At 38.3% G+C, this 27646-nt stretch overlaps 2 protein-coding genes across 6 annotated transcripts in view; both read right to left on the bottom strand.

Moving 5' to 3' along the window:
• Positions 1–2012: 2012 nt before the first annotated feature.
• OTULIN (OTU deubiquitinase with linear linkage specificity) lies at positions 2013–15129 on the bottom strand. Of its 2 annotated transcripts, none has more exons than XM_035317850.1 (8): positions 15038–15129; positions 13938–14270; positions 11063–11139; positions 10224–10318; positions 8834–8977; positions 6508–6633; positions 4956–5225; positions 2013–3655 (listed from the first exon to the last, which is right to left on the bottom strand). In XM_035317850.1, the coding sequence occupies exons 1-8, from the start codon at positions 15112–15114 to the stop codon at positions 3461–3463; spliced, it is 1317 nt and encodes a 438-aa protein (XP_035173741.1). In that variant the 5' UTR covers positions 15115–15129; the 3' UTR covers positions 2013–3460. The 2 variants fall into 2 exon arrangements, with proteins under 2 accessions (XP_035173741.1, XP_035173742.1); XM_035317851.1 differs by having other exon boundaries at positions 13938–14266; positions 15038–15083.
• A 5000-nt stretch (positions 15130–20129) lies between these two features.
• The window catches only part of ECI2 (enoyl-CoA delta isomerase 2), a 30845-nt gene continuing 23328 nt past the window's right edge, over positions 20130–27646 (bottom strand). For all 4 annotated transcript variants that reach the window (XM_035317853.1, XM_035317852.1, XM_035317855.1 and 1 more), the window contains 5 exons: positions 27340–27442; positions 25838–25958; positions 22676–22765; positions 21553–21696; positions 20130–20692 (listed from right to left, as the gene is read on the bottom strand). In XM_035317853.1, the coding sequence (XP_035173744.1) occupies positions 20537–20692; positions 21553–21696; positions 22676–22765; positions 25838–25958; positions 27340–27442 (614 nt within the window). In that variant the 3' untranslated portion in view covers positions 20130–20536. The remainder of the gene's footprint in view (positions 20693–21552; positions 21697–22675; positions 22766–25837; positions 25959–27339; positions 27443–27646) is intronic.

The following is a 27646-nucleotide window of genomic DNA, read 5'->3' as shown; positions in this document are numbered from 1 at the left end:
ATGCACGGCCTGTGTGAAAGCATCATTTGTGTGAAAATAGGTATCATATTTTCATCCGAGCCTTGGGCAGACTGGTCTAGGGTGTCAGAATAAAAGCTTGATGCTGAAGAGCGTGAGCAGGGGCTACCTGACATAGCCTGATAAAGGTGGCCCCTGCAGCTGCTGCCTGCTGCAACAGCCTGAATGAAATACATTGCTTCAGAGACCTCCTTGGCACATGTGTGAAAACAGAAAAATAAATAAATAAATAAATAATAAATTCCAAAAAGGCTGCAAAGCTGGGGAAACAATCCTCTAGAGAAGACGACTGGCAATGACATTCAACGTTTCCCTCCTCATCAGTATGCCGCAACACTCACTCGACTGCGCTGATAGAACGGTTTTTAGTCAGTACTGCCTAGATCCTCAATGGCTCAAAGCATCATGTGGTTCGTTGCTTTTTTAGCATCCCATTGGCTTGAATAGATGTCAGGAACAGAAATAAGGGTAAGTCATCAGCACTGATGTGGACATGGGGAAAAGAGGCTAGACAATCACCTTCCTCCAAGAGGCCTCTACCATGCCAAACATTCCCCATGTCACTTTTAGCTTTGAGGAGCTAATAACATTTCCTTCTCACTTATCTTGATTCTCCTCCTCAACAAATTTGTAAATGGAAATGCTCTTCGCATCTGTCTGACTTAAAGCCTGTTACTCGATGTCATGGTACAATTATTCATCTAGGGGAAAGCTTCCAACACATGCTCCCTGTGGACTTCCACCGTTACCAAAAAAGGGAGCATTCATAAAGCACATTTGGTCATCTTAAAACATTTTCAGTCCTGTCCTGCCAACTGGCATACTGGGGGAACAAATGTCAATTGCGGACAGAAGACAACAAAATGCAGAGCGTGCACAACTGACACAACTATTAGGGACATCAGAGCATGAACAGAGCTATGCACTTCATACACAGTGCAAGAGCTCCCTCTCCCTGCTTGCTTTAACACTTACAAAGGGTTATTTGATCACATTCACCATCCCGGTAAGAGACAAGCTCCCCCTGGCTCTCCCCCTCCTTCACTAGCACCTGATGGTAGGGCTGTTGCTGTCCTACAGAAACAAATCTGGCCAGGATTTTGTCAGTTGTGACTCAACAATCTGCATGAAGCTACAGTCCTGAACCGAGCACATCTGCACCTCGCCAGGCAGGCAGGTTCTGGGGTGAGCCCCTACGGGACACCATCAGGCTGGTTTCAGCACAAGCTCCTCAGAGCTGCACCAAGCCTCCAGTGTGCTGCCTTGCACACTGCAGCTCCATTTTGATACAGCTCTGTCCACAGCCAATGGTCCCCACAGGGTACAATGCAGAGCAGAGCAAGCCCCAGGACCCCCTGGACTGCTGCCTGTGGTATAACGACAGCACTCTGGTACCAATGTATTATTTATTTCCAAAATATGCATGGAAAACATAAAGCAACTGCTTTTCTACTGCTTGCTAATTTCTGCAGGAGCAGTATAAGACAAGGCGTACATATACCTTGTGCTCAGTCCTGCAGTTCTCGGTTCAATGTACAGGCCAGCTATGTGAATTGTTTACATACGTAACACCTGCAAATCCAGCTCCTAAAAAGCCTTATGTATCACACTGCTCCAACTGTATGACAAGGATGTGTTTTCAAAGAATGGTATAGTTGATTAATTTTAATGTTAAAAATGTGAGAACTAAAAGATACCAAAATTTAGATTATTTCAATTATTTAAATCAGAAGTGCAACTATCTTACCAGAGTTTATTAAGTTGGAAAAGCTACTTTAGTTTCCCCTTTCAGTGTTACTGGGATAATAGGTCGTGTTTTTTTTTTTCCTCCTCCATCCATAAGCAAGCAGCAAGCCAATAATTACTTGTAATTACATACATCACTATGTTCTGCAGCTTTCAAGATGTAAATAATCAGAAAGAGGACTTCAAAGTTAAAAGCTCAAAAATAAAAAGCTAGCGACAAAAACAGGGCATGAAACAAAGAAACAAAATACTGCCAGATTAGTTTATTTTGCTTTTGCTGTAGCTCCCAAAAACTTTTCTGGAACAGACCAGACTAGTTGTTTCACGAGACAAAGATAACATACAACACTGAGTACATGACAGACCACATTAAAATGCATCTAAATAACATTTTAGAATGCAGTGAATATACATTCTCATTATCTTTCACAATAAAATAAAGATTAGTGCACTAATTTTCAGCAGAACCAGAAGATTTTGAAGTTTTGCATATCATTTCCTCCAGAATAGTTGAATGAATAGCAGCTTTTGTAATCTTACCCCTTTTATATAAGACCTTCCAAAAGAAGCCAGGTGATCTGTTTATGACTGGCATTTCATCGACCTCACTCTTGTACGAGAATCATCTGTAGGGCATACTTCCACTTTAAAGTGAACGTTGTATTTATTTTAGGTATGCCAACAGCTGACACATTCTGTATTCTTTCAGTTGAAAGAATTTTGAACACAGAAAGCAGAAACACAGAACCTCCTACCTGCTCCTCCAACAAATGGAGGAGTCACTCCATAAATTTACTTCCACATACAGCACTGCCTTTGCGAATTAAAACCCTCCCTGATGATCCTCACAGCAGTTACCAGTAAAGCTTAACATTACAGAAACAGTAACATTAACAGACATGGAAGTTAGTGGGCATGTGGTGGTCATCTCCTGTAAGCTATTGTAACTGAAGACAGAATTCTGTGTCTGTTTTGAATTCATCACCTATTAACAAACAGGGTCTATACTGCTTTATCATCAAGTCCCAGTGCCATGATCCTCTCTAGGCGCTGAAAGCAGAAAAGCTCTTTCTTTTCAGTGTAACAAATGTCTGGCTTCTAAATGCAATATTCATGTCTACAAAAACCCCCAAAGCATTAGGAAACTTTAAATAAGCATCTCTTTTACAGCATAAAAACCATGGTAGATGTAAAATTCCAACTGCAAAAGAATTATACTGTTTCCTGTGACCCAAGTTTTACTGAAATTGCTTCTGTGCAGCACTACAAAAATCAGTCAGGACACTGTCAGCATACTGATGAATTTAAGTGTCTAGAAAAGTTCCTCATTACTTCAGAGAGCACAAGTCAGCTCATGTCCTACTAAAAAGCCTCACGCATCTTCTTAAAAGAAGAAAGTCTACAGCTTTTGCATTTCTATTCAGAGTAAGCCCTTCAAAATAAATTAAAAAAACAGGATTGCAGAAGTTTCCGTATTTTTACTTTTTTTTTTTTTTTTTGGTAACAAGCCATGCTTCCCAAATTTTTACTCATTTATTCTTAGAACGGAATCTGATATTTTAGTTCAGATGTAAACTTTTAAAACAAGGGTTTCAAGTTGTTGCACATTTAATAACACAGATTTCATCATCATCCTGTTTCAAAACAGAACTGGAAACCTCCATAAGCACAGGTGTGTCTGCTAAAAATCACTTCTTTATAACATAGTTTCTTGGCACATTCTGACTGGAATATTATAATGTCTGTCATCTTCAGTTATGAGAGTCACCACAGGCCAGTCCTCCTCTGGGTCATTGGGATAAAGTGTGATGAACTCATCCGTACTATACTTATACAGTCGATACACTTGGATGGTGTACTGCAGAGCATACGCAAGGAGAAACATTTCCACCTACATTGGAAAAAAGCAGAAATACAGCATGTAAAATCAAACATGGATTTACAAGATATTGCTTATAAAAAATACTAATACTGATCAGATGTCATTTTAAAATACGAGAAACGTGAATGCCTGTATGTGACCACCTCTCAGTCAGTACCTTGATCATTAAAGCCATTCATAACTTGCTGCACAGATAGCTCTCTATGATATGTGTCTTTAACATAGAGCTCTTCAGATGCAAACATGTCACAGTAAGATACAAGTCCTTAGGAAACACTGGTTTATACAGAGAATCCCATTTCCCTACTGACATGAACAGGTAGGAAAGACAGTCTCTCAGAGCAGTACTCATCCCATTAAGTCAATAAACCAGACAAGGACCAGCTTCAGGAAACAACCCTTCCCCCTGAAGTTGGAATTCAGAGCAGGTACTCTGAATTTCTAGCCAATAAACAGCAGACGGAAAGCCCTTACAAAGCCTGTAGATCTCAAAGGGAATTCAGAAGATTTTTCCAGCTTCTTCCTCTATCTTCTCTACTACAGTGACAAGCACACCCTGTTCTAAATAACAATTTACAACGACAAATATTACCAAAATAAATAAGTTTAGTCAGCATGGAATTACACAACATTACTTACTGACCAAACTGGACAGCAAAAACATCACTGCTGACAAAAATCACCACGGTTTCATCTTTGCAAGTCATCAGCTAATTTAACAGTACTAGCAACCTGTCTCATCTATGCCAGGGTTACCAGATTTTTAAGCAATTAAACACAAACATAATGCTCCCATGCTCTTAGTGTTTCCAAGCTACTGAACTTAATTGCTGTACCACGTGGATTTTTAAAATGGATGTTTCTACAGTCTTTAAGACTATTCATTTCATTAACTGCTAGGTTTGGTTCTGGGGTGCTTTTGTGATATGCATATCATTCCTGCAACATACGAGGCAGTAAGTGCCATTAGTTTATCAGAACCATCAAGTCTATGTACTGCACATGATCTTCATCACTTGAGTGTTAGCTTTTATCATATTTTTAAACAGCTAAATTAACAAATAAGAGACTAAGGCAATAGCTACTATGAATATAATACCATACTTCCAAAGCATGATGTTAGTTACCCAAACGTTATCAGCCACAAAAGAATCAGCACTTAAAAAACCTTTACAGATTCTTAGTACAAGCAAACAGTTCTACTATACTTTTTCTAACGAAAGATCAGACTAACAAAAGCTGAACAATTTCTTAAACCACTGAAAATTCCAAGCAGAAAAATAACACTGTAAGAACACTCTCTCCTTACTTGTTCGAGGCCTCCGCTGTGACCTATTTGATTCAAGTGATTATGCATTAACTGACAAGGGTTGCTGGATGTATCCCGTGCAAACAGTAACCATGAGAAAACAGGAACTCTCTTTCCATTTTTGTCATCATTGTATAATTTAATGGCTGTGTTAAGCATCAAAAATTTCAGAGCTTCATACAGACTGTACTCCTCCTCTTCATTTTTAAACAATTTATCACATGCTTCTTGTTTCTCAATAGGACCCTTGATTTCACTTATATACTTCCACTGTAAAAACAAACACACAAACACAACACGCATCAATAGCCATCACTGTGCAGGAGCTGCAAAAAGCCACTTGTGAATCATCAGATGTTGAGCATATGCACTCAGAATTTAACTTGAAAAAGGCTCTGTATCTTTTTAAAAAACACTCTAGAGTATTTCCACAGCTGTAGCTCTGCCAAGGTCAAGCTGGGTTAGTCTGTTTTTGTGTTAGTCCTTAACAAGAGCAAAACAGGAGGACGTTGGACATCATTACAAGGTGGCAAAATACATTGTCAAAGAAGGCAACAGGGTCTTTGTTTCCTGTCATAAATCCTACATTTTTCATACTCTACATTTCAGTTATTCAGAATGCATATTTGTATTGGGTTTATGTGGCAAGGTTTTGAAAGAAAGAAGGCTGCAGGGGTGGCCTCTGTGAGCAGAGCCCATCAGCTGCCCCATGTCAGATCAGAGCCAGCTCCAGCCGGCTCCAAAAGGGACCCGCTGCTGGCCAGGGCCAAGCCAGGGAGCGACACTGGTTGGGCCTCTAGGAGAGCAGATTGAAAAAAACGAAAATCCTGCCAGGCAACAGCAGCTGGGAGAGGAGTCAGAAAAAGCCCTGCAGAGCCCTAGGTCTGTGCAGGAGGGACACCACATGGTACGGAGCCATGTGGGAGCAGTTCTTAAAGGGCAGCCCCCACAGGCTCAGTTCGGGAAGGACGGCATCCAGTGGGAGGGACCCCACAGGGAGCAGGGGCAGAGAGTGACTGAGAAGGATCAGTAGAGACGAAGTGTCAGGGACTGACTGCAGCCCCAATTCCCTTTTCCCCAGTGCTGCTTGGGCTGGGAGGTGGAAGAGGTGGATGGGAATAAGGTGGTTCTAGTTCTCATTGCTCTAGTCCCTTTTTAATTGGCAATAAGTTAATTTTCCCCATGTTGAGTCTGTTTTGCCCACAACAGCAGTTGACAAGAGACCTCCCTGTTCTTATGTCAAGCCGCAAGCTTTATCATATTTTCTCCCTGTTCTAAGAGAGGCTGTGTAGTGCTTGGCTACTTCTGCTTGTTAACCCAAAACAGCATTTCATTCCAACCTGCTTGAATGCAGCCTTCAAAATATTCTTTAAAAGTCTTTGAAAAAGAGAATATGCATAAACACTAAAACATGAACAACTGAAGAGTTTAATGTAGATTCCAGAGTTTCTGGGGGCCGGGGAAAGGAAAATGGGGCTACGTAATGCACTACCATCAACCAATCATTTTTCTTATTTGCAAGTGACCAAGAACAAATAAGTATTTTTCCAACCTTTTTCCTTAGTAGCATTAAATATTCTTTTATTTCATCACTTATTTCTCCCATCCTCCTGCCTAGTTTCTGTTTTAGCTGCCACTGCTTGATCCAGTCATATTTGCTTAACAAGTTCTCAGGAAGCTGGAAGTAGACAAAAGAAATGGCAGTTTAAGTCAAAAAACCTTGAAATAAATACTGCCTTACACATGACTATATATATATTAAATGATTTTATACAATATATTTTTCACCTTAAAATGATCTGTTTTATGTTTTCCTGAACAGATGTGATGCCACAACCACAACTGAACACCACTGGCTGGATAATACTTGCTGGCTAATGGTCAGAATACTGGTCTACTGCTTACTATTCCCTCATCTAAGCAATACGTAAGCAACAGAAAAAAAATAAGTAAATAAGTCACCTTAAGGTACTCAAGGTTTGTTTGTTTTTAAAATCCAACAGCAGAAAACAGTCTGTGTCTGAAAGTTTCCCTGAACCAAAAGCAAAAGAGGTTAAAGGGGCGATAACATCTACCAGGGGCGTGGTCACAGCACTAAGCCTGTAGAGTTCAAGAAGCTTTTGGACAATGCTCTCAGACACATGGTCTGATGTTTATTTTCTGGTTTTTGGTGGTCCTTTGGGGACCCAGGAGTTGGACTCAAGGATCCTTGTGCGTCCCTTTCAACTCAGATGTTCTATGATTAGTTGATGCATGAGACATACTTTAGCCTCAGAACAGCCTTTTGTACTGCTCACATGGTACATCTGCTCACTTAAGGCTTTTACACTCCTCTTGAAGGATATACTGGCAGTTGCATGCCCAGTTTTTGGCCCTCATTTGTTATGGGTTACCATTTCACTGCTAGAGCTTGTACAGTAATTTGTGCCTCCCATTAAATTAACTGAATACCAACAGCCATTACCAGCCAGTTTTCATTTATCCAGACTGCAAATTAATAGTATGTTCTCTTTAATGGCAAGCAAGTACTCAATGCCAGATATGCAATCCCCCCATTCCTTCTCAGTGCTACACTAATTTGATACATGGAACTAAATCAAAGATTATTTGCCAGCAACTCCTATAGGTAGGTATAAGCACATGAATCTAAACACCATTGTCATATTTTTTTTTAAAAAGGTGTTGTATTGCTAGCTGTCACCACGTGTTTCTCTTACATGCCCTCTCCTACTGCCTTTGATGCATTAACAGCTTATCTTAATCAGTGCCTTTTTACTAACTTGTATGCCTTTTCAAAAAGGTGTTAGTTACCATAGTATGACATTCCTTCTATAAATCACAACAACAAAATAGGTGAACATGAAAAAGTATGCAACTTCCTTGAAAGAGCACTGAGAAACTATATTCTGTAGTTTGACAGTGTCTAGAGAGTTGTCAGCTGGGAGAATAATTTTACAAAAAGGAAAACTTTTTACGATGTACTACTGCAGTATGAAACATTTCACAGAAATATTTTTATCAGTAATTAAAAGCCTGACGTTTTTGTAAAGATAATGATCACAATAAGAAATTTGAAAATGGCACAGAGTTATACAGGAAGGCGACAAGAATATTACCATTTGATCTTGACCACTGGCCTACAACAGAGTGTGTCAGAGGTTCATCATTTATATTCCTAGCAGCAACCTGGGTAACTGGAAACTTACTCCCCTGAAGCAGACTGCTTTTGTATAGGCAGCTTCTTACATGTTTCAGAATCAGAATCACAGAACCAATGGACTTTGTTGACACAAGACAATGTTTGGAATATTTTTCTTCTATTCTTAACAAAACACAGTGTTTATCCATCAACGCTCCAGAAGGACTATTCTTCGTGTCAGATTGGAGTTGCTCGTATACTTATGTTAAGTAACATTTAAGACAGGTTACATACATTCTGAAAAGCCTGCAGCATCCAATTTGTTAATCCAATTTCTATAGAGAACATCTACGGCATACAAAAATACACGGTACTTTTTAAAAGATGTTTTTCCAGATGTGCTTAGAATAAGTTCTCTATAATTTTTTTACTGCCATATGTTTTAGGGGAAACCCTTCACTGCCATGGTACACGCACTAAGAAATCAAAATAGAGACAGGCAAGTTATATTACAGTCAGCACAATAACGTTTATTCATTATACATTGGAAACTACGGTGACCTGGACTCAATTCTAGGTTGAAGCTATCACTGTAAATTTAGAACACAACCGAACACTACCACTTTTCAGTTTAAGCAATATTGAGGAGTGAGCATGTAACAGAGAAATAAAATGTTAAAATTATCCAATAGGTTAGAAGCAACAATCCCTACTGTGAGAAGATCTGTTTGACACATACCTTCATAAAATCCTCACTCTGCAGCCAGGCTGGCAGCTGAGTAGCTTGACTTAGTGCCTGGAACAGAGTTGCTCTGAGAGCACAATAGTTGTCACCACGTACTCTCCTTATTGATGCAAATTTCTGAGCAACTGCTTCATATCCCTAGGAAAACACAAAATCCAAATAACATAAAAGCATTAATAAAACATTTCAAGGTACCAAGATATTTCAAGGCACTGGTATCATAAAATGTATTAGAGTAGGAACATCCAAATGAAAATATTTAGAAAAAGATTTAATCTACTAAATGCTTTGAAAGTTCGTACGCTTTTATATCAAACTATGCTTTGAAAAAATACTTTCATAGTTCTGCCGAATAACAAACAAGAAACCAATGAACAATGAAACTGAAGTAGATAATTGGTTGTGGCATTTATTTGACTACACTGCAGAAACTTCTTTGAAATGTGGGTAGCTAGCCTACTTATGTTTCAAACAAAATCCAAACACACACACAAGAATGTAAACCTAAAAACACAGCATGCTTAAAAGAAGTTTCAGCAGTAGTTTATGCCATTTACCCAATACATGTCACATGTAGCTTGCTTTTGCCGTAGGGTAAATTTGTGTTTATACTGAAATACCTTGTCAGGTCTCAGCACATTTGTCCCCTCCCTGCTGTTCCCAGACATACATGTGTAACAGGGCGCAACATTGAAATGCAAATTCTGAAGCTTAATATGTCTCTACAGTTCTTTTAAGATCCTAAGCTCTACATCTCTATTCTTACTAACCTCTTGAAGATGACACATGGGTATTTTGATTTACAGAAAAGCATTTCAGGTTAATTCATACATACCACTAAGTTCCCCCCACCCCCCAATACCTTCTCAAACAAAGAAAAGAACACCAAAACCAGTCTTCTTTATTTTATAACATTCTAGCTCAAGTTAATTTAAAAATGTCCAAAACTTACAGAAACAGAGATTCAGGAAAAATTGAAAGAAAAAGCCTGATCCTCATCAGCTCCCCATCTTAAAAACCAAGTCATTCACCTGCTTCAGTTTATTTCTGCAAAAAGTTTTGGCCAGCTGCTCTGCCGTCTCAATAGTCCTTGTGATTACCGTTTCATGGTAATAAACCAAATTTAAGCTGAAAACAGCAATGAAGAACAGTCTAGGGTTTTTATTTTAATATTACCATTACCATAATATTTCCTTGCCAAAAATACATTTTGAACAAGTATGAACAAAACCATCTTTCAGTTGTTAGCCACTTTTACGACTAGACACTGAAAAATATTGCTATTGCATTTCCTGTCTTAAAGGTCTTTCGCAGAGGAAACCATCTATGAAACACAGAAATACAAACAAAAACCCCAATAAAAGTAAGAAAGTAGGATTTATACTTTTCTCATCCTTTTTGCTACTGGTGTATTTCCTCTCCATTCTTTTCTGCAATACTCCATGATATCCATTTCGGGTGCAACACTTGGTTTATATTCTGTCAATATAGAATATGCAAGATTACACTGAGGAGAACTGTGAAACAGAACAACATAGAAAAAGCATGATGTAGCTATTAGTTCTGTAGCCAGAAAAAAGGCCATTTGTTCTGAGAATGACAAGTGAACAAAAATAAGGACTTCAACAAAATAGAGAACACTCTGCTCCTGTCTTCCAAAAATATTAACTGGCAAAGAGAGAAATTAATAAGGTACTCTTCATTATCTTAGCAGAGAAATCAGAGAAAAAATGTTCAGCAGATGTTTCTCCCCTTCTTTCAGAAGCCAGACTGTAAGGAAGAAAGACAACAGGTCTTTCTGAATATGCTGGGAAGAAAAAAATATGGTTCTCTTGGAATCCCACCAGCCTTTGCTCCAAAATAAACAGGAGTAAGGTTATCAAGGGTGCACAACAACAGATGCTTCTATAATGTCTATAAATCAATAATTCTCAAACACAACAGTCATAACATAGGCTGTATCAGCGCTTTCCAAGGGATTCACATTCTCTTGTAAAGTAACAATACAAAACAGAAAAAATACGTGAAGAACAACTAGATTTGCGTAAAAGTGATCTTTTTGTGAATTAAAAATGTACAATGTAATCAGTCACGATAAGTAACTTCTATTGCACAGACATCCATGCACAAAAATCATTGGAAATGAAGGTGTTGAATCGTTACAAATTAGTGCTAGTTAATTGTAATGCTGTAATTGAAATGCCACACAAAGTTCAAACATACCTGAAGAGTTCGTCTTGCAAACAAGTAGAATTTTCTCTCTCTCTATTTCTTCCGCATCGCGATACATGTCCTCCTCACTACAATAAAGTTGACACATACGTCATGTAACAGCACAAATCTTGTAGTCACTTACCTTTTACCCGTCTTTATCACCACAGGCAAACACTTATGCCTTTCTCCAAGTACTATTTCAATTTCATTTGACTTCTATCTTACACGTTTGCAGAAAACTCTTATTTATGACACCAATGGTAATAATGAAACTTCTGAATTGCTCTTCTGCTGGTTCTATGGAGACGACAGAGTGCTAAAGCCCCTTTATATTTGTATTTTTTACAGATTAGCAAACAAAAGCCAAAATGCCTTATTAATCTGTATACGTGAATACTGCAACCTGTGCATGCAACTAAAAACGCATTACCCACAAGAGCTTTTCATCTCTATTCCACAGGGGCTGAGCAACACACCTGGTATCGAGCAGAATATGCAACAGAACATCACAATAAACAGCAGCTATCTTCAGCTGGTTTGAATGGTACCAGCTTGAAACAAAATTCACAACCAGTCAAACATTTCTGCCATAATGTGAGCTTTTCCTTTTGGGTCAAAGTATGCTTTCTTAAGAGTTAAGAGTCCCCATGTGAACCTATATGCACATATTCAGAACTCAAGTTACAACCACAAAGGAGGAAAAGATGGCCTGAAAGCACATGGTTTCTGTGCACAACCCAGTGTTATAAAGAAGAGATCTCAAACATGAGGTGTGAACATGACTGTCAGGAATGGAGGCCCATGCAGCATTCAAGAAAAAAGACAGTAAATCACACACTCCTCTAAACTTGATTGTCCAATAATAACACCTAATAAATAAACTTTTGAAAATCTGTTTCACCAATAAAATACTTGGAAAAAAGTATATCACCAAATATATTACTAATTCATTTAGACTTACCACTAATAGGAGAAGGTTATATTGAAAGCTTGTATTTTGGAGAAAGTACATGTGCAAAAAAAGTGTAAAGTTATTATTCGTTGCCCACTACTACTGGTGATTTCTAACATGTTACTCAAAACCCCAGTTTGCCTGCAAAAGACAAGAAAGAAATAAAGGCAGTGACTCTGCCTCATCTAACACAACAGGAGGACAAGCAGTTAGGAAAACCGCAAGGACAGGCTGTGCGTAGCCAGGTGGTAAGTTACCTTCATTAAAGTTTAAGTAATACATTGGTAAATTATGGCTCTGAATTTCCTTTTCATTATATCCACATTAGCTTTCTTATGAAAGGGAAAAAAAAGTAACATTCCTAACCCATATGCATATATTTCCCTTAAGAACAAGAAAAATGTTCAACATAAAGACAATACAGGTTGATACCAGGAAACCATCACCTACAGTGCAGTCCTGTGAAGGTGCAGTTTAGTTTTTACTCAAATTTCCAACCTTCAACTTTCAAGCTGGGTTTCCTGGATGCTCAAATAGCTGCTTGAGATCTTATGTGTAACAGTACTGGAAAAATATAATTAAAACCACAAACAATAGATGTAGTAGATATTAAGCACAGTCCCCCATAAAAGACCACTACCTGCTGAGAAGTCTCAGAGATACATATCCAAAGTCCTTATCCTTGTTACAGTGTGGCATTGGGCAAACGCTAATTTCTACACCTGATCTCATTTCTCAGCAGAAATTTAGGGCCTTCACAAGCATTATTATGCTAAGAATTTCAAGAGTACTTGATAACCTTGAAAACACTGAAAATATAAGAACTTGTTACCCAACAACATGAGTGATCCCTAGCCTAGCTTATACAAAAGAAAAATGCAGTGAGAACTATTTAAAATATAACACCGCAACCTCATCCTCTGAGCATAAACCTGCTTCTAGAAGGGATCCAATGGGACTGGGGGAAGTGTTGCTTTGGGATACAGTCTTGAATACATTTAGATTACTAAGAGAAAACAGTGCTCATCTTGGTCAACTGAGTTAGGTCAAAGAAGTTTGATGAAAATTTAGCCATGTGACCTTTCCTCCTGCTGTTTTCTTTCTGGGAGTCAAAAACATACCTACATTAGCAGTTTACTTGACAGCTAACACCCAGAATAAACAAAGTACTGCCATTTAACCAAGCTGTTGTGAAATCAAGGTAGCTAAGAGGAGCAATCCATCTGCACAGACACTCGTTTCAGAGAAGAGCATGCATCTTTGCATTGTTCTAGCCTAGCGATTATTCAGTTATCTGTGGAACCAAGAACACAGAAACTAAGCCCCTTCCCATTAATCTTCACAATATTTGACAATAGCAAAAATAATAGATGCAAAAGAACAATTAAATGAAAAAAAAATAATGAAAAAAATGAGAATGAAAAAAGTTTAGAATAAAGTTTGACTTTAGCCTTACTTCTTATAAGGTAAGAGACTTACAAAAACAGTTTGACTTCTGAATAAAGCTATTAACACATTAAGTGAAACAACAGGAGGAGTCAGAAACAAAATACAGTCTTCACTATTACAGAAAACAAGCAGTAGTTAAAGTATTAGGATATAAAAAGCTTTCTCCTGTTGTCAGCACTACATCTGACAATGTGTTCACAACATTAAAAACAAGCAACCAGAGTACCCAGCTTTAATTTTTACAGTTCCTACCCTCAAAGAACTTAGTACTGGATCAATTATTCCCTTAGATAGGGAAAGACTAAAAACCACCAAAAAAAGCCACAAAGATTAAAACAAGCCATCTGGCCAAAGGATTTGACATTTTAGACTGATTACACCAACTGATTGGAACCCGTGAAAGTAAATTTCTTAGCAAAATTTGATAAAGTGAAAGTATCCTTTTTTATGGGAAAAAGATTCTATAATAAAAAAAATCCTCACCTGTACAGAGATATCTCCATTGCTGAAGGATTAGAAGACACAGGTAAATATATTTTGCAATTTCTTGAAGCATCCTCATCTGTCACAAGCGATGTAATCCTATTTGTCTCCTCAGGTCCCCCAGTACTTCTGTATATGTATTCTTTTCTCGTTTCCTCTGTAGATTGCCTCTGCTGCTCAGTAACTGTGTTTGCTGAGCCAAGTTCATTAGAAGGAACACCAGCTTCCTTTTCGTGCTTTATCATCTGTATCGCAGTACTCTTTTTCTGCAGCTGTTCTGCCCCAGTAGAATGGCTGAGCGGCTCTGTCATCCACCCCTGAAAGTTATCCTGGCTTTGAAGAATGCAGACATACATGAATCTCTCGTGGTAGAACAAAAGCACACGTTTTAAGAAGGTTGCGGTATTTCAATAATTATCTTATATTCTGGGCATTCAGAGGTTACTTAAATTATCTAAAAGGTGGAACAAAAGCCAGAGTAAAGATAACAGTACCCAAGCTATTTCCAAACTCCTCTCCACAGGGGGAGGAGATCGATTCTCACTGAAGCAACTCTGTGCCAGTTCCTCAAACACTGCCTGTGCTACAACTCGTGCCCTGCCTGAACACTTGCTTTCCCCGAGGGACACTATCGCCTGAACGCTTGATGATTAACCAAAATCCCAATGAAACACGGTTCAGTCCCGCAAGAGAAGCACCTATACAAACTCAGGCGGTGCTCTGTGAAGCGCCGTATTAAGCAATAACCCCGGTGCAATGCAAAAAACAGCGCTGGCTGTTTACCCCAGGATATTTCCCAATCCGCTGTGAAAATAAGCTCCTGTGACCCTTTCTAGTAAGTTCTCCACAGGCTCTGGATGTGCCCACACGGTAACTCCTCACAAGCATTTATGTCAAACTGTTACGTGTCCCCCCCCCCCCCCCAAGAGGAGGGTTGGCGTGCAGTTACCAAATTCACGCGGCGGACACCCTGCCATCACCAGCCACTATACTTAATGCTTTATTTAAGTCCTGCGCCCAGCCACAGCACCTCCTTCCCCGCACCGCCGTGCCCTCACGCCCCTTCCTTTCCGCCGCCACGGCGGCCGGCCCCTCCTCACCTTCCCGGCGCCCCGCAGCTCCGGAGCCGCCCGGAGCCCCGCGGAGGGCAGGAAGCCGCCTCCCGCCCGCCGCTCATGGCCGCGGGGCCGGCCGCCACCCAACCGCCCGCCTACAGCGGCCGCAACCGCCTGCCCCGGGCCCGCTCCACCGCCGCTTCCCCCCCCCGGCCGCCGCCATCTTCCGGCCCGGCGCCGCTGGTCGGCGTCACGCGGAGCGCCCGCGCGGGACTCCGGCGCATGCGCGCCCGCCGCTGTGGGGCTGGCAGGCAAGGGGGCCGCGGCCCCGTGAGGGGGAGGGGGTCCGTGCTGGGAATCCGTCCGTCGCGGGCTGTGGGGGCTTCCTCTCCTCCCCTTCCAATAAAGTGCTAAATAAAGGCTTGCTGTCACGCGAAGTAGAAGGGTTTGGGTGAAACCCCGCATCCTCGCTTACAGCAGTAGATTATTTTAAATACATTGGGGGAGCTGCGTTCCAGTTGTCAGATGCCCCCTGCAAAATGCCAGCACTGTAAAGATGATGCACAGGTGACAGCCGCCATATGGAGTCTGTCAGGGGCAGGAAACACCTCCTCCAGAAAACAAATAAATAAATAAACATTGATTCAGGCCTAGACCTTGATGTTAGGGTGTGTTTTTAATGATCCTCTCAGACAAAGCTGTACAGTATCAGAAATACTTGGCCTTAGAGCACTGTGGGGCAATCCAAGTTACAATACATGTTACTGGGTTAAGTATACCCAATACTATTAAAAACAAGGAATATTCAGAACAGTAAAAAAGTAGAAAAATCATAGATTCATAGAATATCCCAAGTTGGAAAGAAATCAAAAGGATCATCAAGTCCAACTCCCGGGTCCTGAAAGGACCACCGTTGGTAGAAAAAAGTCCATTTAAGTGAGCATTTTGGAGGGACTTCACCTTGAAACCAGGACTGAAAATGCCATAAAAATTAAAAATAATAATAAAGTTTGCTTATTTATTTATTTATTTTCTTTCAGTAATTCATTTTCCTTCGCATGAATCTACATTCTCTGTGTAATGCTAAGCTATGCTAAGACTGGGCAAAAATAACCACAAGCATTTGGACAGGAGGTTAGGTAGTAATTAAGACCTATAGAAAGACAAAATGACAATAACAAGCAATTTGCAATGTTACGAATTTTTAATTCACATAAAACTGATGGACATTCCTGAAAAAAAAAAAAAAAAAAAAAAAAAGCATTACCTTATTTTTTTGAATCACTGCTCTTTTCCCAGATTAAATCTGCACTGGATTGCTCTTGACAATGATATCTCCTTTGAAAAATGTTTCTCTTTGAACAACTGACCTACTGCTTTGACTCATAATGCATTCTTGTTTCACATTGGGCATTTGAGAATTACTCCTCTTCCAAAAGCTAGTCCACTTGAAATGTACCCGTTTCCCATGTTCCTTTAATGAAAATAATCTATATTCAGTAGCATTTAAGAGCCATTGCAGTTGCCTGTCTTAAAAGTCTTGGATTTATCTTGCATTTAGTATTTATCTGCTTACAGATGTGGTTTATGTCAATCACATAACCTTCTCTTTTCTCTTCATCACAAAAAGATGAAAATTAAATCCCCAAAGTAGTAATGTTCCTGATAAAACTTTGTGTTTGCATTAATTGAAACAAAACAAAACAAAACAAAAACAAAACAAAACAACAAAAAAAAACAAATGTAATCACTGGCTGAATAAATAAATTCAATAGAAAAGTCCTCTCTCTCCACCTAATGCTCCCCCCACAAAAACAACTGGAAAAGTTAATAATCTTCATACTAGGTATGTTCTGTAGTTGAATTGATAAAGGTCATTCAAAAAAATATTTGTCAATTTAGTCTTTATGTAAAATACTAAGCATAAGGTTTCTGCCTCTTGTCAACAATATATTACAAGCATATGTTAAATTTTTTATCTTAACAAAGGTATTTTTAGGTTTAGTATAGGTACATAGTATCTGGAAGTAACTGAAATTTCCATGACACGTTTCACAAACATGTGGCAAAAGAGCTGTGTATTAGTCATTGCTTTCCAAGATCCAGAGATTCAAAGAATAGCTTTGTCTAGCATAATGCCCCCCCTTCTCAGGGGCTGAATACATTAGCACTTGAAGAGGGTGGAACAATACAAAATAATTTAAAGTTGAAGGAAATAAAAACAGGTATAATGAATCTGCAGTAGGAATTTGTATAGAATATGCTTAGAATACAGTAGATTAAACACAGCAACACACTTTATTTTTTATTTTTTATCAACCTGTATTTTTTATCAGCTTGTAGCGCTGCTTGGGGTTGTTGTGCCCCAGGTGCAGGACCCGGCACTTGGCCTTGTTGAACTTCATACCGTTGGCCTCAGCCCATCGGTCCAGCCTATCCAGATCCTCCTGCAGAGCCTTCCTACCCTCGAGCAGATCGACACGCACCTAACTTGGTGTCGTCTGCAAACTTACTGAGGGTGCACTCGATCCCCTCATCCAGATCATCAATAAAGATATGAAAGAGAACTGGCCCCAGTACTGAGCCCTGGGGGACTCCACTAGTGACCGGCCTCCAACTGGATTTGACTCCATTTACCACGACTCTTTGGGCCCAGCTACCCAGCCAGTGTTTAACCCAAAGAAGCGTACACCAGTCCAAGTGATGAGCAGACAGTTTCTTGAGGAGAATGCTGTGGGAAGCAGGGTGTGTGTGTCGTGTTTGTTGTTGTTGTTGTTGTTTTTTTTTTTCAGAATGCAGAGCCTCTACCTTGCAGGCACAATCATTTCTGTCAGCCTGTCCAAACAGGCATTGTCTAAACACTTTCTATCATTGTATATTTATTTTCTAACTTGGTGAAAACTCAGTATCTATTATTGTTAGCAAGATCAATGGCAAGAAAAGATTCTAGTCTGCCTTAATTCATGCGTTCATATATCCGCTTAGATACCCTGTTTGTTTTCTTCACTCTAGCTCTCACTGTGTGCAGAAGTACTTTGTACTTCTTAACTTTGGACTGTTTGTTTTACTGTATTATTTTTAACCTTTTTTCCTCTTTTTTTTTTTTTTTTTCCTTACCTATAGGCTTGTTATTTTCAGAATTTCTTCACAGTTTTACATAATCCTTACAACTGCATTTGTTTGAATTTCTCCATTATGAAACTTGTTTTTGCTCAAGGACAATTTATGTAAATAACTAGTTCTAACAGATTATCCTAGATGATGATCTGTCTTTGAGGCTACTTGTTTCCGTTCAGTTTGGTTTGTATTCTTAGCTTTCTTTTGTTGCCAAGTCTTCCTGATCCCTTTAGCTTTGCATATTCACTTTTTATCTGAAACTCTATGACCATGCACAGTAGGGTATCTGTCCATGCAGACGCACTCCCTACTCCTCATGTACTTGGTACTGTCAAAATCCATTTTCATTGTTTATTGAATCCTAGTTTTATTTTAAAGTTTATTTTTTAGCACTGTTGAAATGTACAACACTAACAATAATCAATGCAGTGATATTTACCCAGTTCTGTCAGCCCAGAGTGAAATGTTACCAGATGACGGAGCTCAGAGGATGTTTTATAAAGCCATTTTTCATGGTGCACTGATATATTCCCTCTGATGAAAGAGCCTGAGAGTATTATAAATTAATTCTGTAAGAGTAAAGTCTCTGTTTGGAGCACATAAACACAGTTTTGTCTGGATAAACTCTGTATCTAATAATTTGTTTCTTGACGAAACAAAACAGTATAATTCAGACACCTGAAGAAAGTAACAGTGCTTAATTCAATACATAAAACGTTGTTCCTTATCAGTGCTCTCCTTTCAGAGGTTTGCTACATCCCCTGTCATTAAGATAGTTATGACCCAACCACAAAATCTGAAGATTTAGAATGTGTAGGGTTTGAACTAATGTGCACGGCAGACAATTTATATTTTATTGGTGTTGCTCCTTATCCAGACTGAAATAACATCAAATAACTAAATACCTTACTCCAGTACAGACAACATAATTCATAAAATGTCCATTTTACTCCTATATACGGCACACATTTCTGAAGGTACTATTCCATTTCCTGCATTAGAATATATGTTATGCACTTCCAAAGAGTTGTTATATTTTGGTGCCTCCTACACGCTCATGTTTTCAAGTTCAGTTAGGAGATAAGTTTGCATTGTTCTGCAATCAATGCATAAACATTTGGTTTATCTCCACATTTAATCATTTCATGTTGTTACTTTGTTAGAAAAACAAATGCTATATTTAAAGTATTTATTTCATACTCCCTCGTCCCTATTCTGAAGACTTTTATCTTTACTGACTTGATCATTACTGAATAATTATGTTACACAAAAGTTCAGTTGGTCCAAATACATAATGCAAGAAGAAAAACCTAACAAATACAGTTCTTGCTGGAAGATATATCAGTTAGTTACAGCTAAAATATTTATTATATGGGAAAATATTTATTATATGGGAAAAAATAAATCACTTGTGGGATTCACTATTTTTGCTCAGGCATATCATTTACATATTTATGAGTGTGACTCTGTAGAAATTGTTTTTCTTGAAGATGATTTGTTTGTTCAAAGAGTTTTTTTTTTTTTTTTTTTTACAGAATGTTCTTTTGCATTACTACAAATAAGTTGTACAGTTAGGACTGGAAATAATTTGCATAGATTGTACAGTGGTCCCTGAGAAATGCTGCAGGAGCACCATGTAAATTCTATGCTACATTAAATCTGCAGACAGAATTACAAAAAAGAAACTGAAGAGTTTTCTTTGTGTGAAAAACATTATGAAAGAGCTTGCAGAAAACTAGTGTATAAGATTCATATAATACAAGATATATCTTCTATATACCTTTATATTTTATATATAAAATGTATCTTACAAGATATATATATTATATATATTTAGTATTCTAAACAAAACAAAATTAAGAAGATGCCCATAGTTCCTGCCAGGTAAGCAGTTTATGTCACAGCCTCTCAAGTGAATACTTTTTTGTAAGAGTATTATATTTATACATTTTCAGGAGTTACTTTCCTCCTTCTGACTGAGGATGTTTAACAGAAGTAGTAATAACCAGCACAACACTAATTAAATACTTATATTTATTATTCATATTACAGTATTTTTTTCTCCATAGATGAATAAAAAGAATTGCTCGTAAGAAATCACTGAAAAGCTGTCAACATATGCTGCTGTTGAATTTGTTGCTTCTTTTCAAAGACAGTCTGCTTTAGTATCTTTCAGAAACATCACTGCTGCCTAAAGATTAACCTTTTTTTCCCAAACCTAAATATCCATAACAGATCCAAGGCATACAACATTGTATTAATTTCATTAAACAGTTTTAATCCAGTACTCGGTATAGAAATATACCACACCAAAAGGTATAAGAATTACTATTTGCAGAGAAAGTTTATTAAGGATAAAGGCAGATTAGGCTATTGCCAGAAGGTGAATTGCTATTGGCAGAAGGTGAACTGCTCTGCTGGTGAAGATCATAGTTTTGATTTCCTCTGAAAGAAGCTGACAATAGCATTTAGACATTCATCAGATAACCACCTCTCCTTGAGTACTTCACACTCTTGACTGTTAACTGCATGGAGCTTTTCCTTTTCCATACTTCTTAACAGTTGCTTTGACACTGCCAAGGACTGAAGGAGAAAGAGGAAAATAATATTTGCATGCAGTGAGGAACATCAGGAAGCTATGTTCTCTATATATTAAGATTTCATAAAAAATAGTACAGTAAACACATTCGAAATCAAACTGAACTGTATTAACATTGCACCTTCTAGCTCTTAGTCAATCTTTAAGCAGAAAGTAGACTACTACATTTAAGTACTAAGCCTAATAATAAGGTGGAGGTTCATGGGGAGCAATAGCAGTCTACTTAGTAGGGCTCACAATCAGAGTAGATGAGCGTAAGTGAAACCTGCTCAACTATCTGCAGCGTCAAATGTAACTGACATTATCAGGAGTTGGCATAAGTGTCTCCTCTTGTCCCACGTAACATAATACAGTTGTGACTCAAGTAGTCTTGCAAAGCATAAACAAGTGAGTTTATGCCTTGTGTGTGTGTAGTGTGTATAGTGAGTATACAGATGACTGAATTCAGCAAAAAGTAAAGCCAACCAGCTTCAGCTTGAGCATCGACAGTGCACAGAGTTAGTACAATAAATATTGTAGAATCAGTGGTAAACTGATTAAACATAAACTAATGCTAAAATAAAAAACTAAGATAAGGAATCCAAGCTGCACCTAACATGCACATGGATTAAATTGCTAATTTGTAAGGCTTTTCAAACATTGAGTCTCTGTGTAAAATGCATTGTATTAAATTCAGCTAGAGTAGAAGAGAAGCATCTGTCTGGTGGCAGCAGAGGGACATATCTGTGCTTGAAGCAAAATACATTCAGCTTTGTTATTTCAGTAAAGGATGACAAGATAAATTTGGCAGGAGGGCTGGAAATGCTAGAAGCTTAGAAGATAGAGAAAAATTTAAAGTACTGACATTTTTGGGGAGGCTCGCATAAGCTTTTAACCTTTCCCAAACTTCCTTCTGGAAGGTCCCATCAGGGAAGACTTCAGTCACAAGTCCCCAAGCACAGGCTTCATCTGCAGTCAACTTTTTATTGAAAAGCAACATCTCATTTGCCTAAATAAAGAAAACAGAATGTGAGTCAACAGGACACAAGACTTGAGGAACATGACAGGAAAGGCACAAGCTTCCAAGTCATATTTGTTTTAGTCTCTTGCTTATTACAGTCTGCCCTCTGAAAAGGGCAGAGAATCACAGATGAGGATCGAAGGCATCTCTAGTTCAAACCTCCTGCTCAAGCAGGACACAGTCCTGGGAAGCCTATTAAGTTTTGAGCATCTCCAATAGTGAAGGCTTGACATCTTGCTGAATAGACTGTCCTTGATACCTTCACATTTATGAAACACTTGCTCTACTCCTTACAGATTTAGATCCTACTCAACAGAAATATGTTATGTTAACACAAGCAAGGATATCAGGTAAGTTTAAACCATGTGGATTTTATTCTGTGGGAACAAGAAAGCCTTATTTCTTGAGCCAACAGAGAAAATAAGACTCTGAAAGAAAATAAGAAGGCCCACATATGTTACAACAAAATAGATGACATCAGAGGTCTGCAAGTAAATGAATAAATCAATTGCATCACACGGATGTCTGGAGGAATGGCTGAATACACTAACTTTCCAGACAGCTGGCCATTTCGGCAGTTGCTCCCTTGCCTCATAAAGACAGCCTACCAACATATTTCTTGCGTGCACTCCATTTTCTCCCCCCCTTTTTTTTTAAGCTTTCTTTACCTCATTTCCTCCTATAGTTGGAAGAAAGATGCAACCTTTCACTGTATAGAAACAGTCTCAGAAAGGCGGAGGACACCATAAGAAAGAAAACTTCCAACATCACAGTACAACTTTAGAGGTGTCCAGCAAACAGTTAAGGGGCCTGTGCTGATATTGTCATTATATTTTTTTTTTGATATTTGGTTCAAAAGATGTGGAGTTTTCTTCAAGGACTCTTGCTATGACTCCACTTGCTCTAATGTTTGGAGGATACCAACTCAGAGGTCAGAAGGTCCCACGTATATAGCAGATGTCCTTACCTTGGCTAAGCCCATGATTTTTGGAAACAGGTAAGAAGAACATCCTTCTGGACTCTGTCCAAGTTGACTAAATGGGGTATGAAATGTAGCCTGGAAAAAAAAAAAAAAAAGAACAAAACAAAGCAAGCCTTACAACAGAGCATGAGACTGAAGTGCTAGGATTTAGTTTTCATTTGAAAGCTTCTACTGTAACAGAATTCACCAGAAATATATTTGAACCATTACCATAGTAGGTTTTAAATATCATCTGATAATACAGCTTCTTCATCCTCTCAATGCACACAAGAACTGACTTTGTCTGTATAACTCAATTCCCTTACCTTAACATTCCCATTGATGAAATTACATTATTTGAATGGAGTGCTTGGAAAAATTAATCTGCACGTGCAAAATCTTTACAGAAAGGATATTCATACACATCTCCCTTAAAGTTATTAAATGCATAGTCCAAATAGCTTAAGATGTAACAAGTGTTTTGCTTTCTGAAGGCATACTAAGTTTATTCTACTGCTGAAAAACTCTGGTCATTTAATCTTCTCTTAAATTTTATGAAATTTTGAAAAAAATCTGTGGCAGAAACGTGTCATGGGCTCACACAAAACAATACCCTAACTGCAAGTTAAATTTTAACTACAAAACTTCGTATTTTGACAATTCACATCAATTTTAAGCAAGGAAGACAAAAGGTTTGCCATTTTAAAATATGAACTGGTACGTGAAGAGCACACACTGCTAATGCAGCTTTCACTGTAATAGAAGGTAATCATGATGTACTGATGTGGATGGCTATACAGTAGGACATATCAGTAGGTTTCCTAACAGAAATGGGACATTGTATCATTGAATGTCTGTAAGAAACTGTTAGACAACATTTGCAGTGATACAGGCTAGTGTAACTGGTCCTCCTTTGGCACGGGGTAATAAAATGGTGGTCCAGGAACTGGAGCCAAATCCAGTGCAGAAGACATTCTCTTATCTGACATTCACACCACTCCACTCCCCAGGATGTCAGGCTGGGCCGTGCACTGTCCTGTGAATGTGACTGCTTTGTGAATACCTGCCTGGGAATAAACCAGAGCCTGGACATAAACTTGGGCACTTCTGGAGTAGGCCATTAATGCCTAAACCAAACTAGTGGAGAATGTGAAAGCAAAATATAATTTGGACAAGGCTGACCTTACTGTATGGAGTTCACAGTCCTGCAAAGGGAAGAAGATAGAACAGTCACCTTTGAGAAGACCCCAATAAACCTGTATATAGGAAAGCTTAGTGAGACCCTATGGAAATCCTCAAGCAAGAGCTGTCCCCGATTATCCCAGCTAAATCACAAGTTCTTCACTGACTTTAAATACAACTACACAGGAAGTGAAAACTGTATCAAATGACCAAGGATGAAACTAATATAGGCATACAGAGATTAAAAAAATAGAAACACAGGGTAAAAATAAGATGCATTTAGTAATGATTATGCACATGAGTAGTAAAAGGAAGTTCAAGTATGAATCTCAAACTATTCAAGATAGAATGATGCTACCAAGAGGACAAAATATTTAATGATTATTTGGATTAAATTTTAATGAAATCTATGCTAATTTATGGATGCAGGAGATACTATGCTGAGGGGGGAGTGATTAAAATTCAGAATAGCCTCAATAAATTCGAGAAGCATGAAAAAAGCGTTATTTAGTATGGACAAGTTTGGCAAGAATAACTCTATGTACAATATATGATAGGAACAACTCTTTAACTGACAACTCCACAGTAAAGAATCCAAGGGTTACAGCAGATCACAAGTACATAAATCCAGTGACATTCTGGGATGTAAAAACAGAAATACAGCCTGCAAAATGTGCTTCTCTTGGCAACCTGCTCCAGTGCCTCAAAATGCCCTCAGAGTGAATTTTCTTCCTTGTATCTAATCTAAACCTATCCTCTTTTACTTTAAAGTCATTATCCCTTGTCCTGTCAGTACCTGCCTGTGTAAAAAGTCACTCTTCATCTTTTTTGTTAGCACCCTTTATGTATTGAATTGATTATGCTTAAAGAGAGACATGGAACAACTGGAAAGAGTACAGAGGAATACAATTGCAGGCCTGAGAAAGCACATGTGGAAAAACCTAGATGAACTGGGGCTGTTCGGCTGGAAAAAAAAAAAAAAAGATCGAGACAGTGAATGTAAACCTGAGATATATCTAAGTACATACTGAAGGTTATTGCAAAGGAGGATGAAAATAGTCTGTCAGACCCAAGAACAAGGATCAATATGTTCATCCTGCAGCAAGAAAAGATCAGATGGGAAGGGAGGAGGAGGGAGAATCCGACAACCTCCTGGTAAAAGAAGAGATCTAGGGACTGGAATAGATTGAATAAATTATGTACATTATGCTTGTGCATATCTTAGGAGTGACACAGTTGTAGCCAATCCTCTTTTAGGGCAAGTGGGACTTAGTCCCTTGCTGTTCAATTTTCCTAGTGACAAAGCCAATCCAGCAGGAACTTTGAGGAAAAATCTGACACAGTGTTGAAGCAGGAGTCAAAGTACCATCCATCACAGACGCTTACGCAAGCAATAGCTTGCCTAAAATTAACACCTTGGGTTAAGATCTGTTTAATAACTATATATATATAAACAACAGAGAGCATTAAAAATAAGCTATATAATGTAATTCTGTACTATACTCTGGTTGTATATTTGGCAAATTACCTTAAAAGGAATCTTGAGATGGATAAACAAAGCTTTTGAATTTATCTTGCAACACAGATTAGATAAAATGCCAGATACTGCTCTTCCATTCCATAACAATTTTTTTGTCTCTCCCTCCCACACCTGAGAGGGGCCCCTAAAATGATCATTTCACATCAACTACACTTTACTGTACCCACTGATACAACACAGAACACAGTAAAGACTTTTTAAACTCGAGTCAGTACCTCGATAACCATAGATACAGCAGGGAAATTCCATGCATGTTAAGCACTGGCTGATGCACGATGCTATGCTGGTAATTAATAACTTTGTAATTTAATAAATATCCCTCAATGTGATAGAAAAAGCATTTACATCTGTGTGCTCTTTTCTGTCAGACCACCCCGCACAAAATAACATTTGCTACAGAAGAAGCCCTAGAGACTTCCTTGGGATCAGGAACGTAAAGTACTCACCCTGTCAGAAGCATAGACAATGTCACACAATCCGAGGAGTGTTACAGAGATTCCAATAGCTGGGCCATTCACCACAGCAATCAGTGGTTTAGGAAAATCAATAAAACAATTCACAAACTCCCTAAGAAGAAGGAGAACCAGAATGTAAGAGTAAGATACATTTCTTGTCTCTTTCATAAACCACTTTCAAAACAGTCTTAGATACTGCACAACAAAAACCATAAGCTCTGTCCTATGCAGCACATGTTGTAGACCCTTTCCCAAATGAATACTAAGGAAAATAAGAACTATTTGAAATACTGGTATCTCTTTCTAACTGAGCATCAAAGACATCCATGTATAGTAACTTCTCAGTTACTGCAGTCAAGTTCTTAAAATGCTGTTTTCTTTAGTGTTACTGAATGCAGCTCACAAACTAAACAGTCTCTGGCTCCATCTATCCACCTGCCTATATATCCATTCCAATTCTACTCTTGCAATAGCCTTTCTTACACAGATTCTGTTCTGCACTGAAGCACCAGCAGGTACAAAAATTGTGATGCTAATACAACAAAGAATTCCCCAGTGCTGTTCTGAAGAGGTTTGAGAAACACTGCTTTTTTTTTTTTTTCTTTGACAGCTACTTCTTCTTCCAAGAAGTGCAAAATATATTCCCAAAAATATAATCTTTCACTTCTCTGGCATCTGTGCATCTGTTGCAACAAAGCACTGTACTTGTGTAATATTAACAGCTTAAAAAAACCACAGTTTTCTCACAAAAGTGAGATGAAAGATCATAAAGTGCATGTGAGACTATGCATTGTATTAAATACCCTACAGAACACTGCAGACTGGAATGCTTGCCAGATACTGCTAATTAATGTTTTTGCAACAGATTCGGACTGCATCATCATCACTTTGTAATAGGCAACTGTGATCCACAGCCAGCTTGCCTAAGCAAAAGCCGCAGAACTGAGTACTTCACTTGCAGTTCATATTTGAATTATAAATCTTAAATATTATTTGCCTTTCTGAGTATTTCAGATTTTACATCAATTGCAAGTGCTTGAGAAAGCAATCCAACCTGCAAATATCTTTCAGATGTAATAATCACATACAGAAGTAAAAGAAAAGATGAAATCTACTTAAATAGAAAAGGGGAAAAAAAAAAGTTGTGTTACAAAGTACACAGTCAAAAGCATGTCTTTGTCAATGTATCTGCATGTACTTGGGGAGTTTAAAAAAATGTAGTCTACAGCGTCACTGTACTTAAAAAGATTACAAGACTTCTTAAACGCATCTCATGTCTTCATTTATTTCAAATGAAGAATGCTACTTCTCTCACTTTTTTTGTTTGTATATGTGGTGAGCTTTTAGGTAGTCATCTAATTGGACATATCATAGCATAAGTGGAGCCCCACTGTCATGTTTTCTATCAATGCCTGCAAATTATATTTTACCCATTGCAATAATTTATGTATATATGAAACCAAGAGGTTCTTGAGTAATTCTGCTCCAATTACTTGAGTAATTCTGCTCCATCTTTTGCCATCTTCTCCATTTCATTGGGTTGGACATTAGCAAAATTATTCAGGTCATTTCCACTAGTATAGTACTCTCCATTTCCTGCAGAGAACAGATAAATAAATAAATGCACCAATGGTTTCTGAGTAGGTAATAGAAGGAAATCTTCCATATTCTACAGCTTTTTTCTGAGCAATCAATTCACAATCATTCGCACAGTAACAAATTATAAACTTTTATTTTTAAACATGAAAATGGAAATGTAAGCTTAAATCTTCTTTCATCCCCCTTCAAACTGGCAAAGGA

This window comes from Oxyura jamaicensis, chromosome 2 (genome assembly GCF_011077185.1).
Source record: "Oxyura jamaicensis isolate SHBP4307 breed ruddy duck chromosome 2, BPBGC_Ojam_1.0, whole genome shotgun sequence".
NCBI lineage: Eukaryota > Metazoa > Chordata > Aves > Anseriformes > Anatidae > Oxyura > Oxyura jamaicensis.
The sequence above is the reverse complement of the archived record's forward strand: the minus strand, read 5'-3'. Positions and strand labels throughout refer to the sequence as shown.

Excerpts from the sequence above, each read along its gene's own strand:
- OTULIN (XM_035317850.1), bottom strand. The coding sequence starts at position 15,114 with ATGAGCGGCGGGCGGGAGGCGGCTTCCTGCCCTCCGCGGGGCTCCGGG. Across the intron at positions 8,978-10,223 it reads TAGCAAAAAGGATGAGAAAA|GGATATGAAGCAGTTGCTCA; the intron begins GTATAAATCCTA and ends GTGTTTTCCTAG. Across the intron at positions 6,634-8,833 it reads AGAGTGAGGATTTTATGAAG|CTTCCTGAGAACTTGTTAAG; the intron begins GTATGTGTCAAA and ends GTCTACTTCCAG.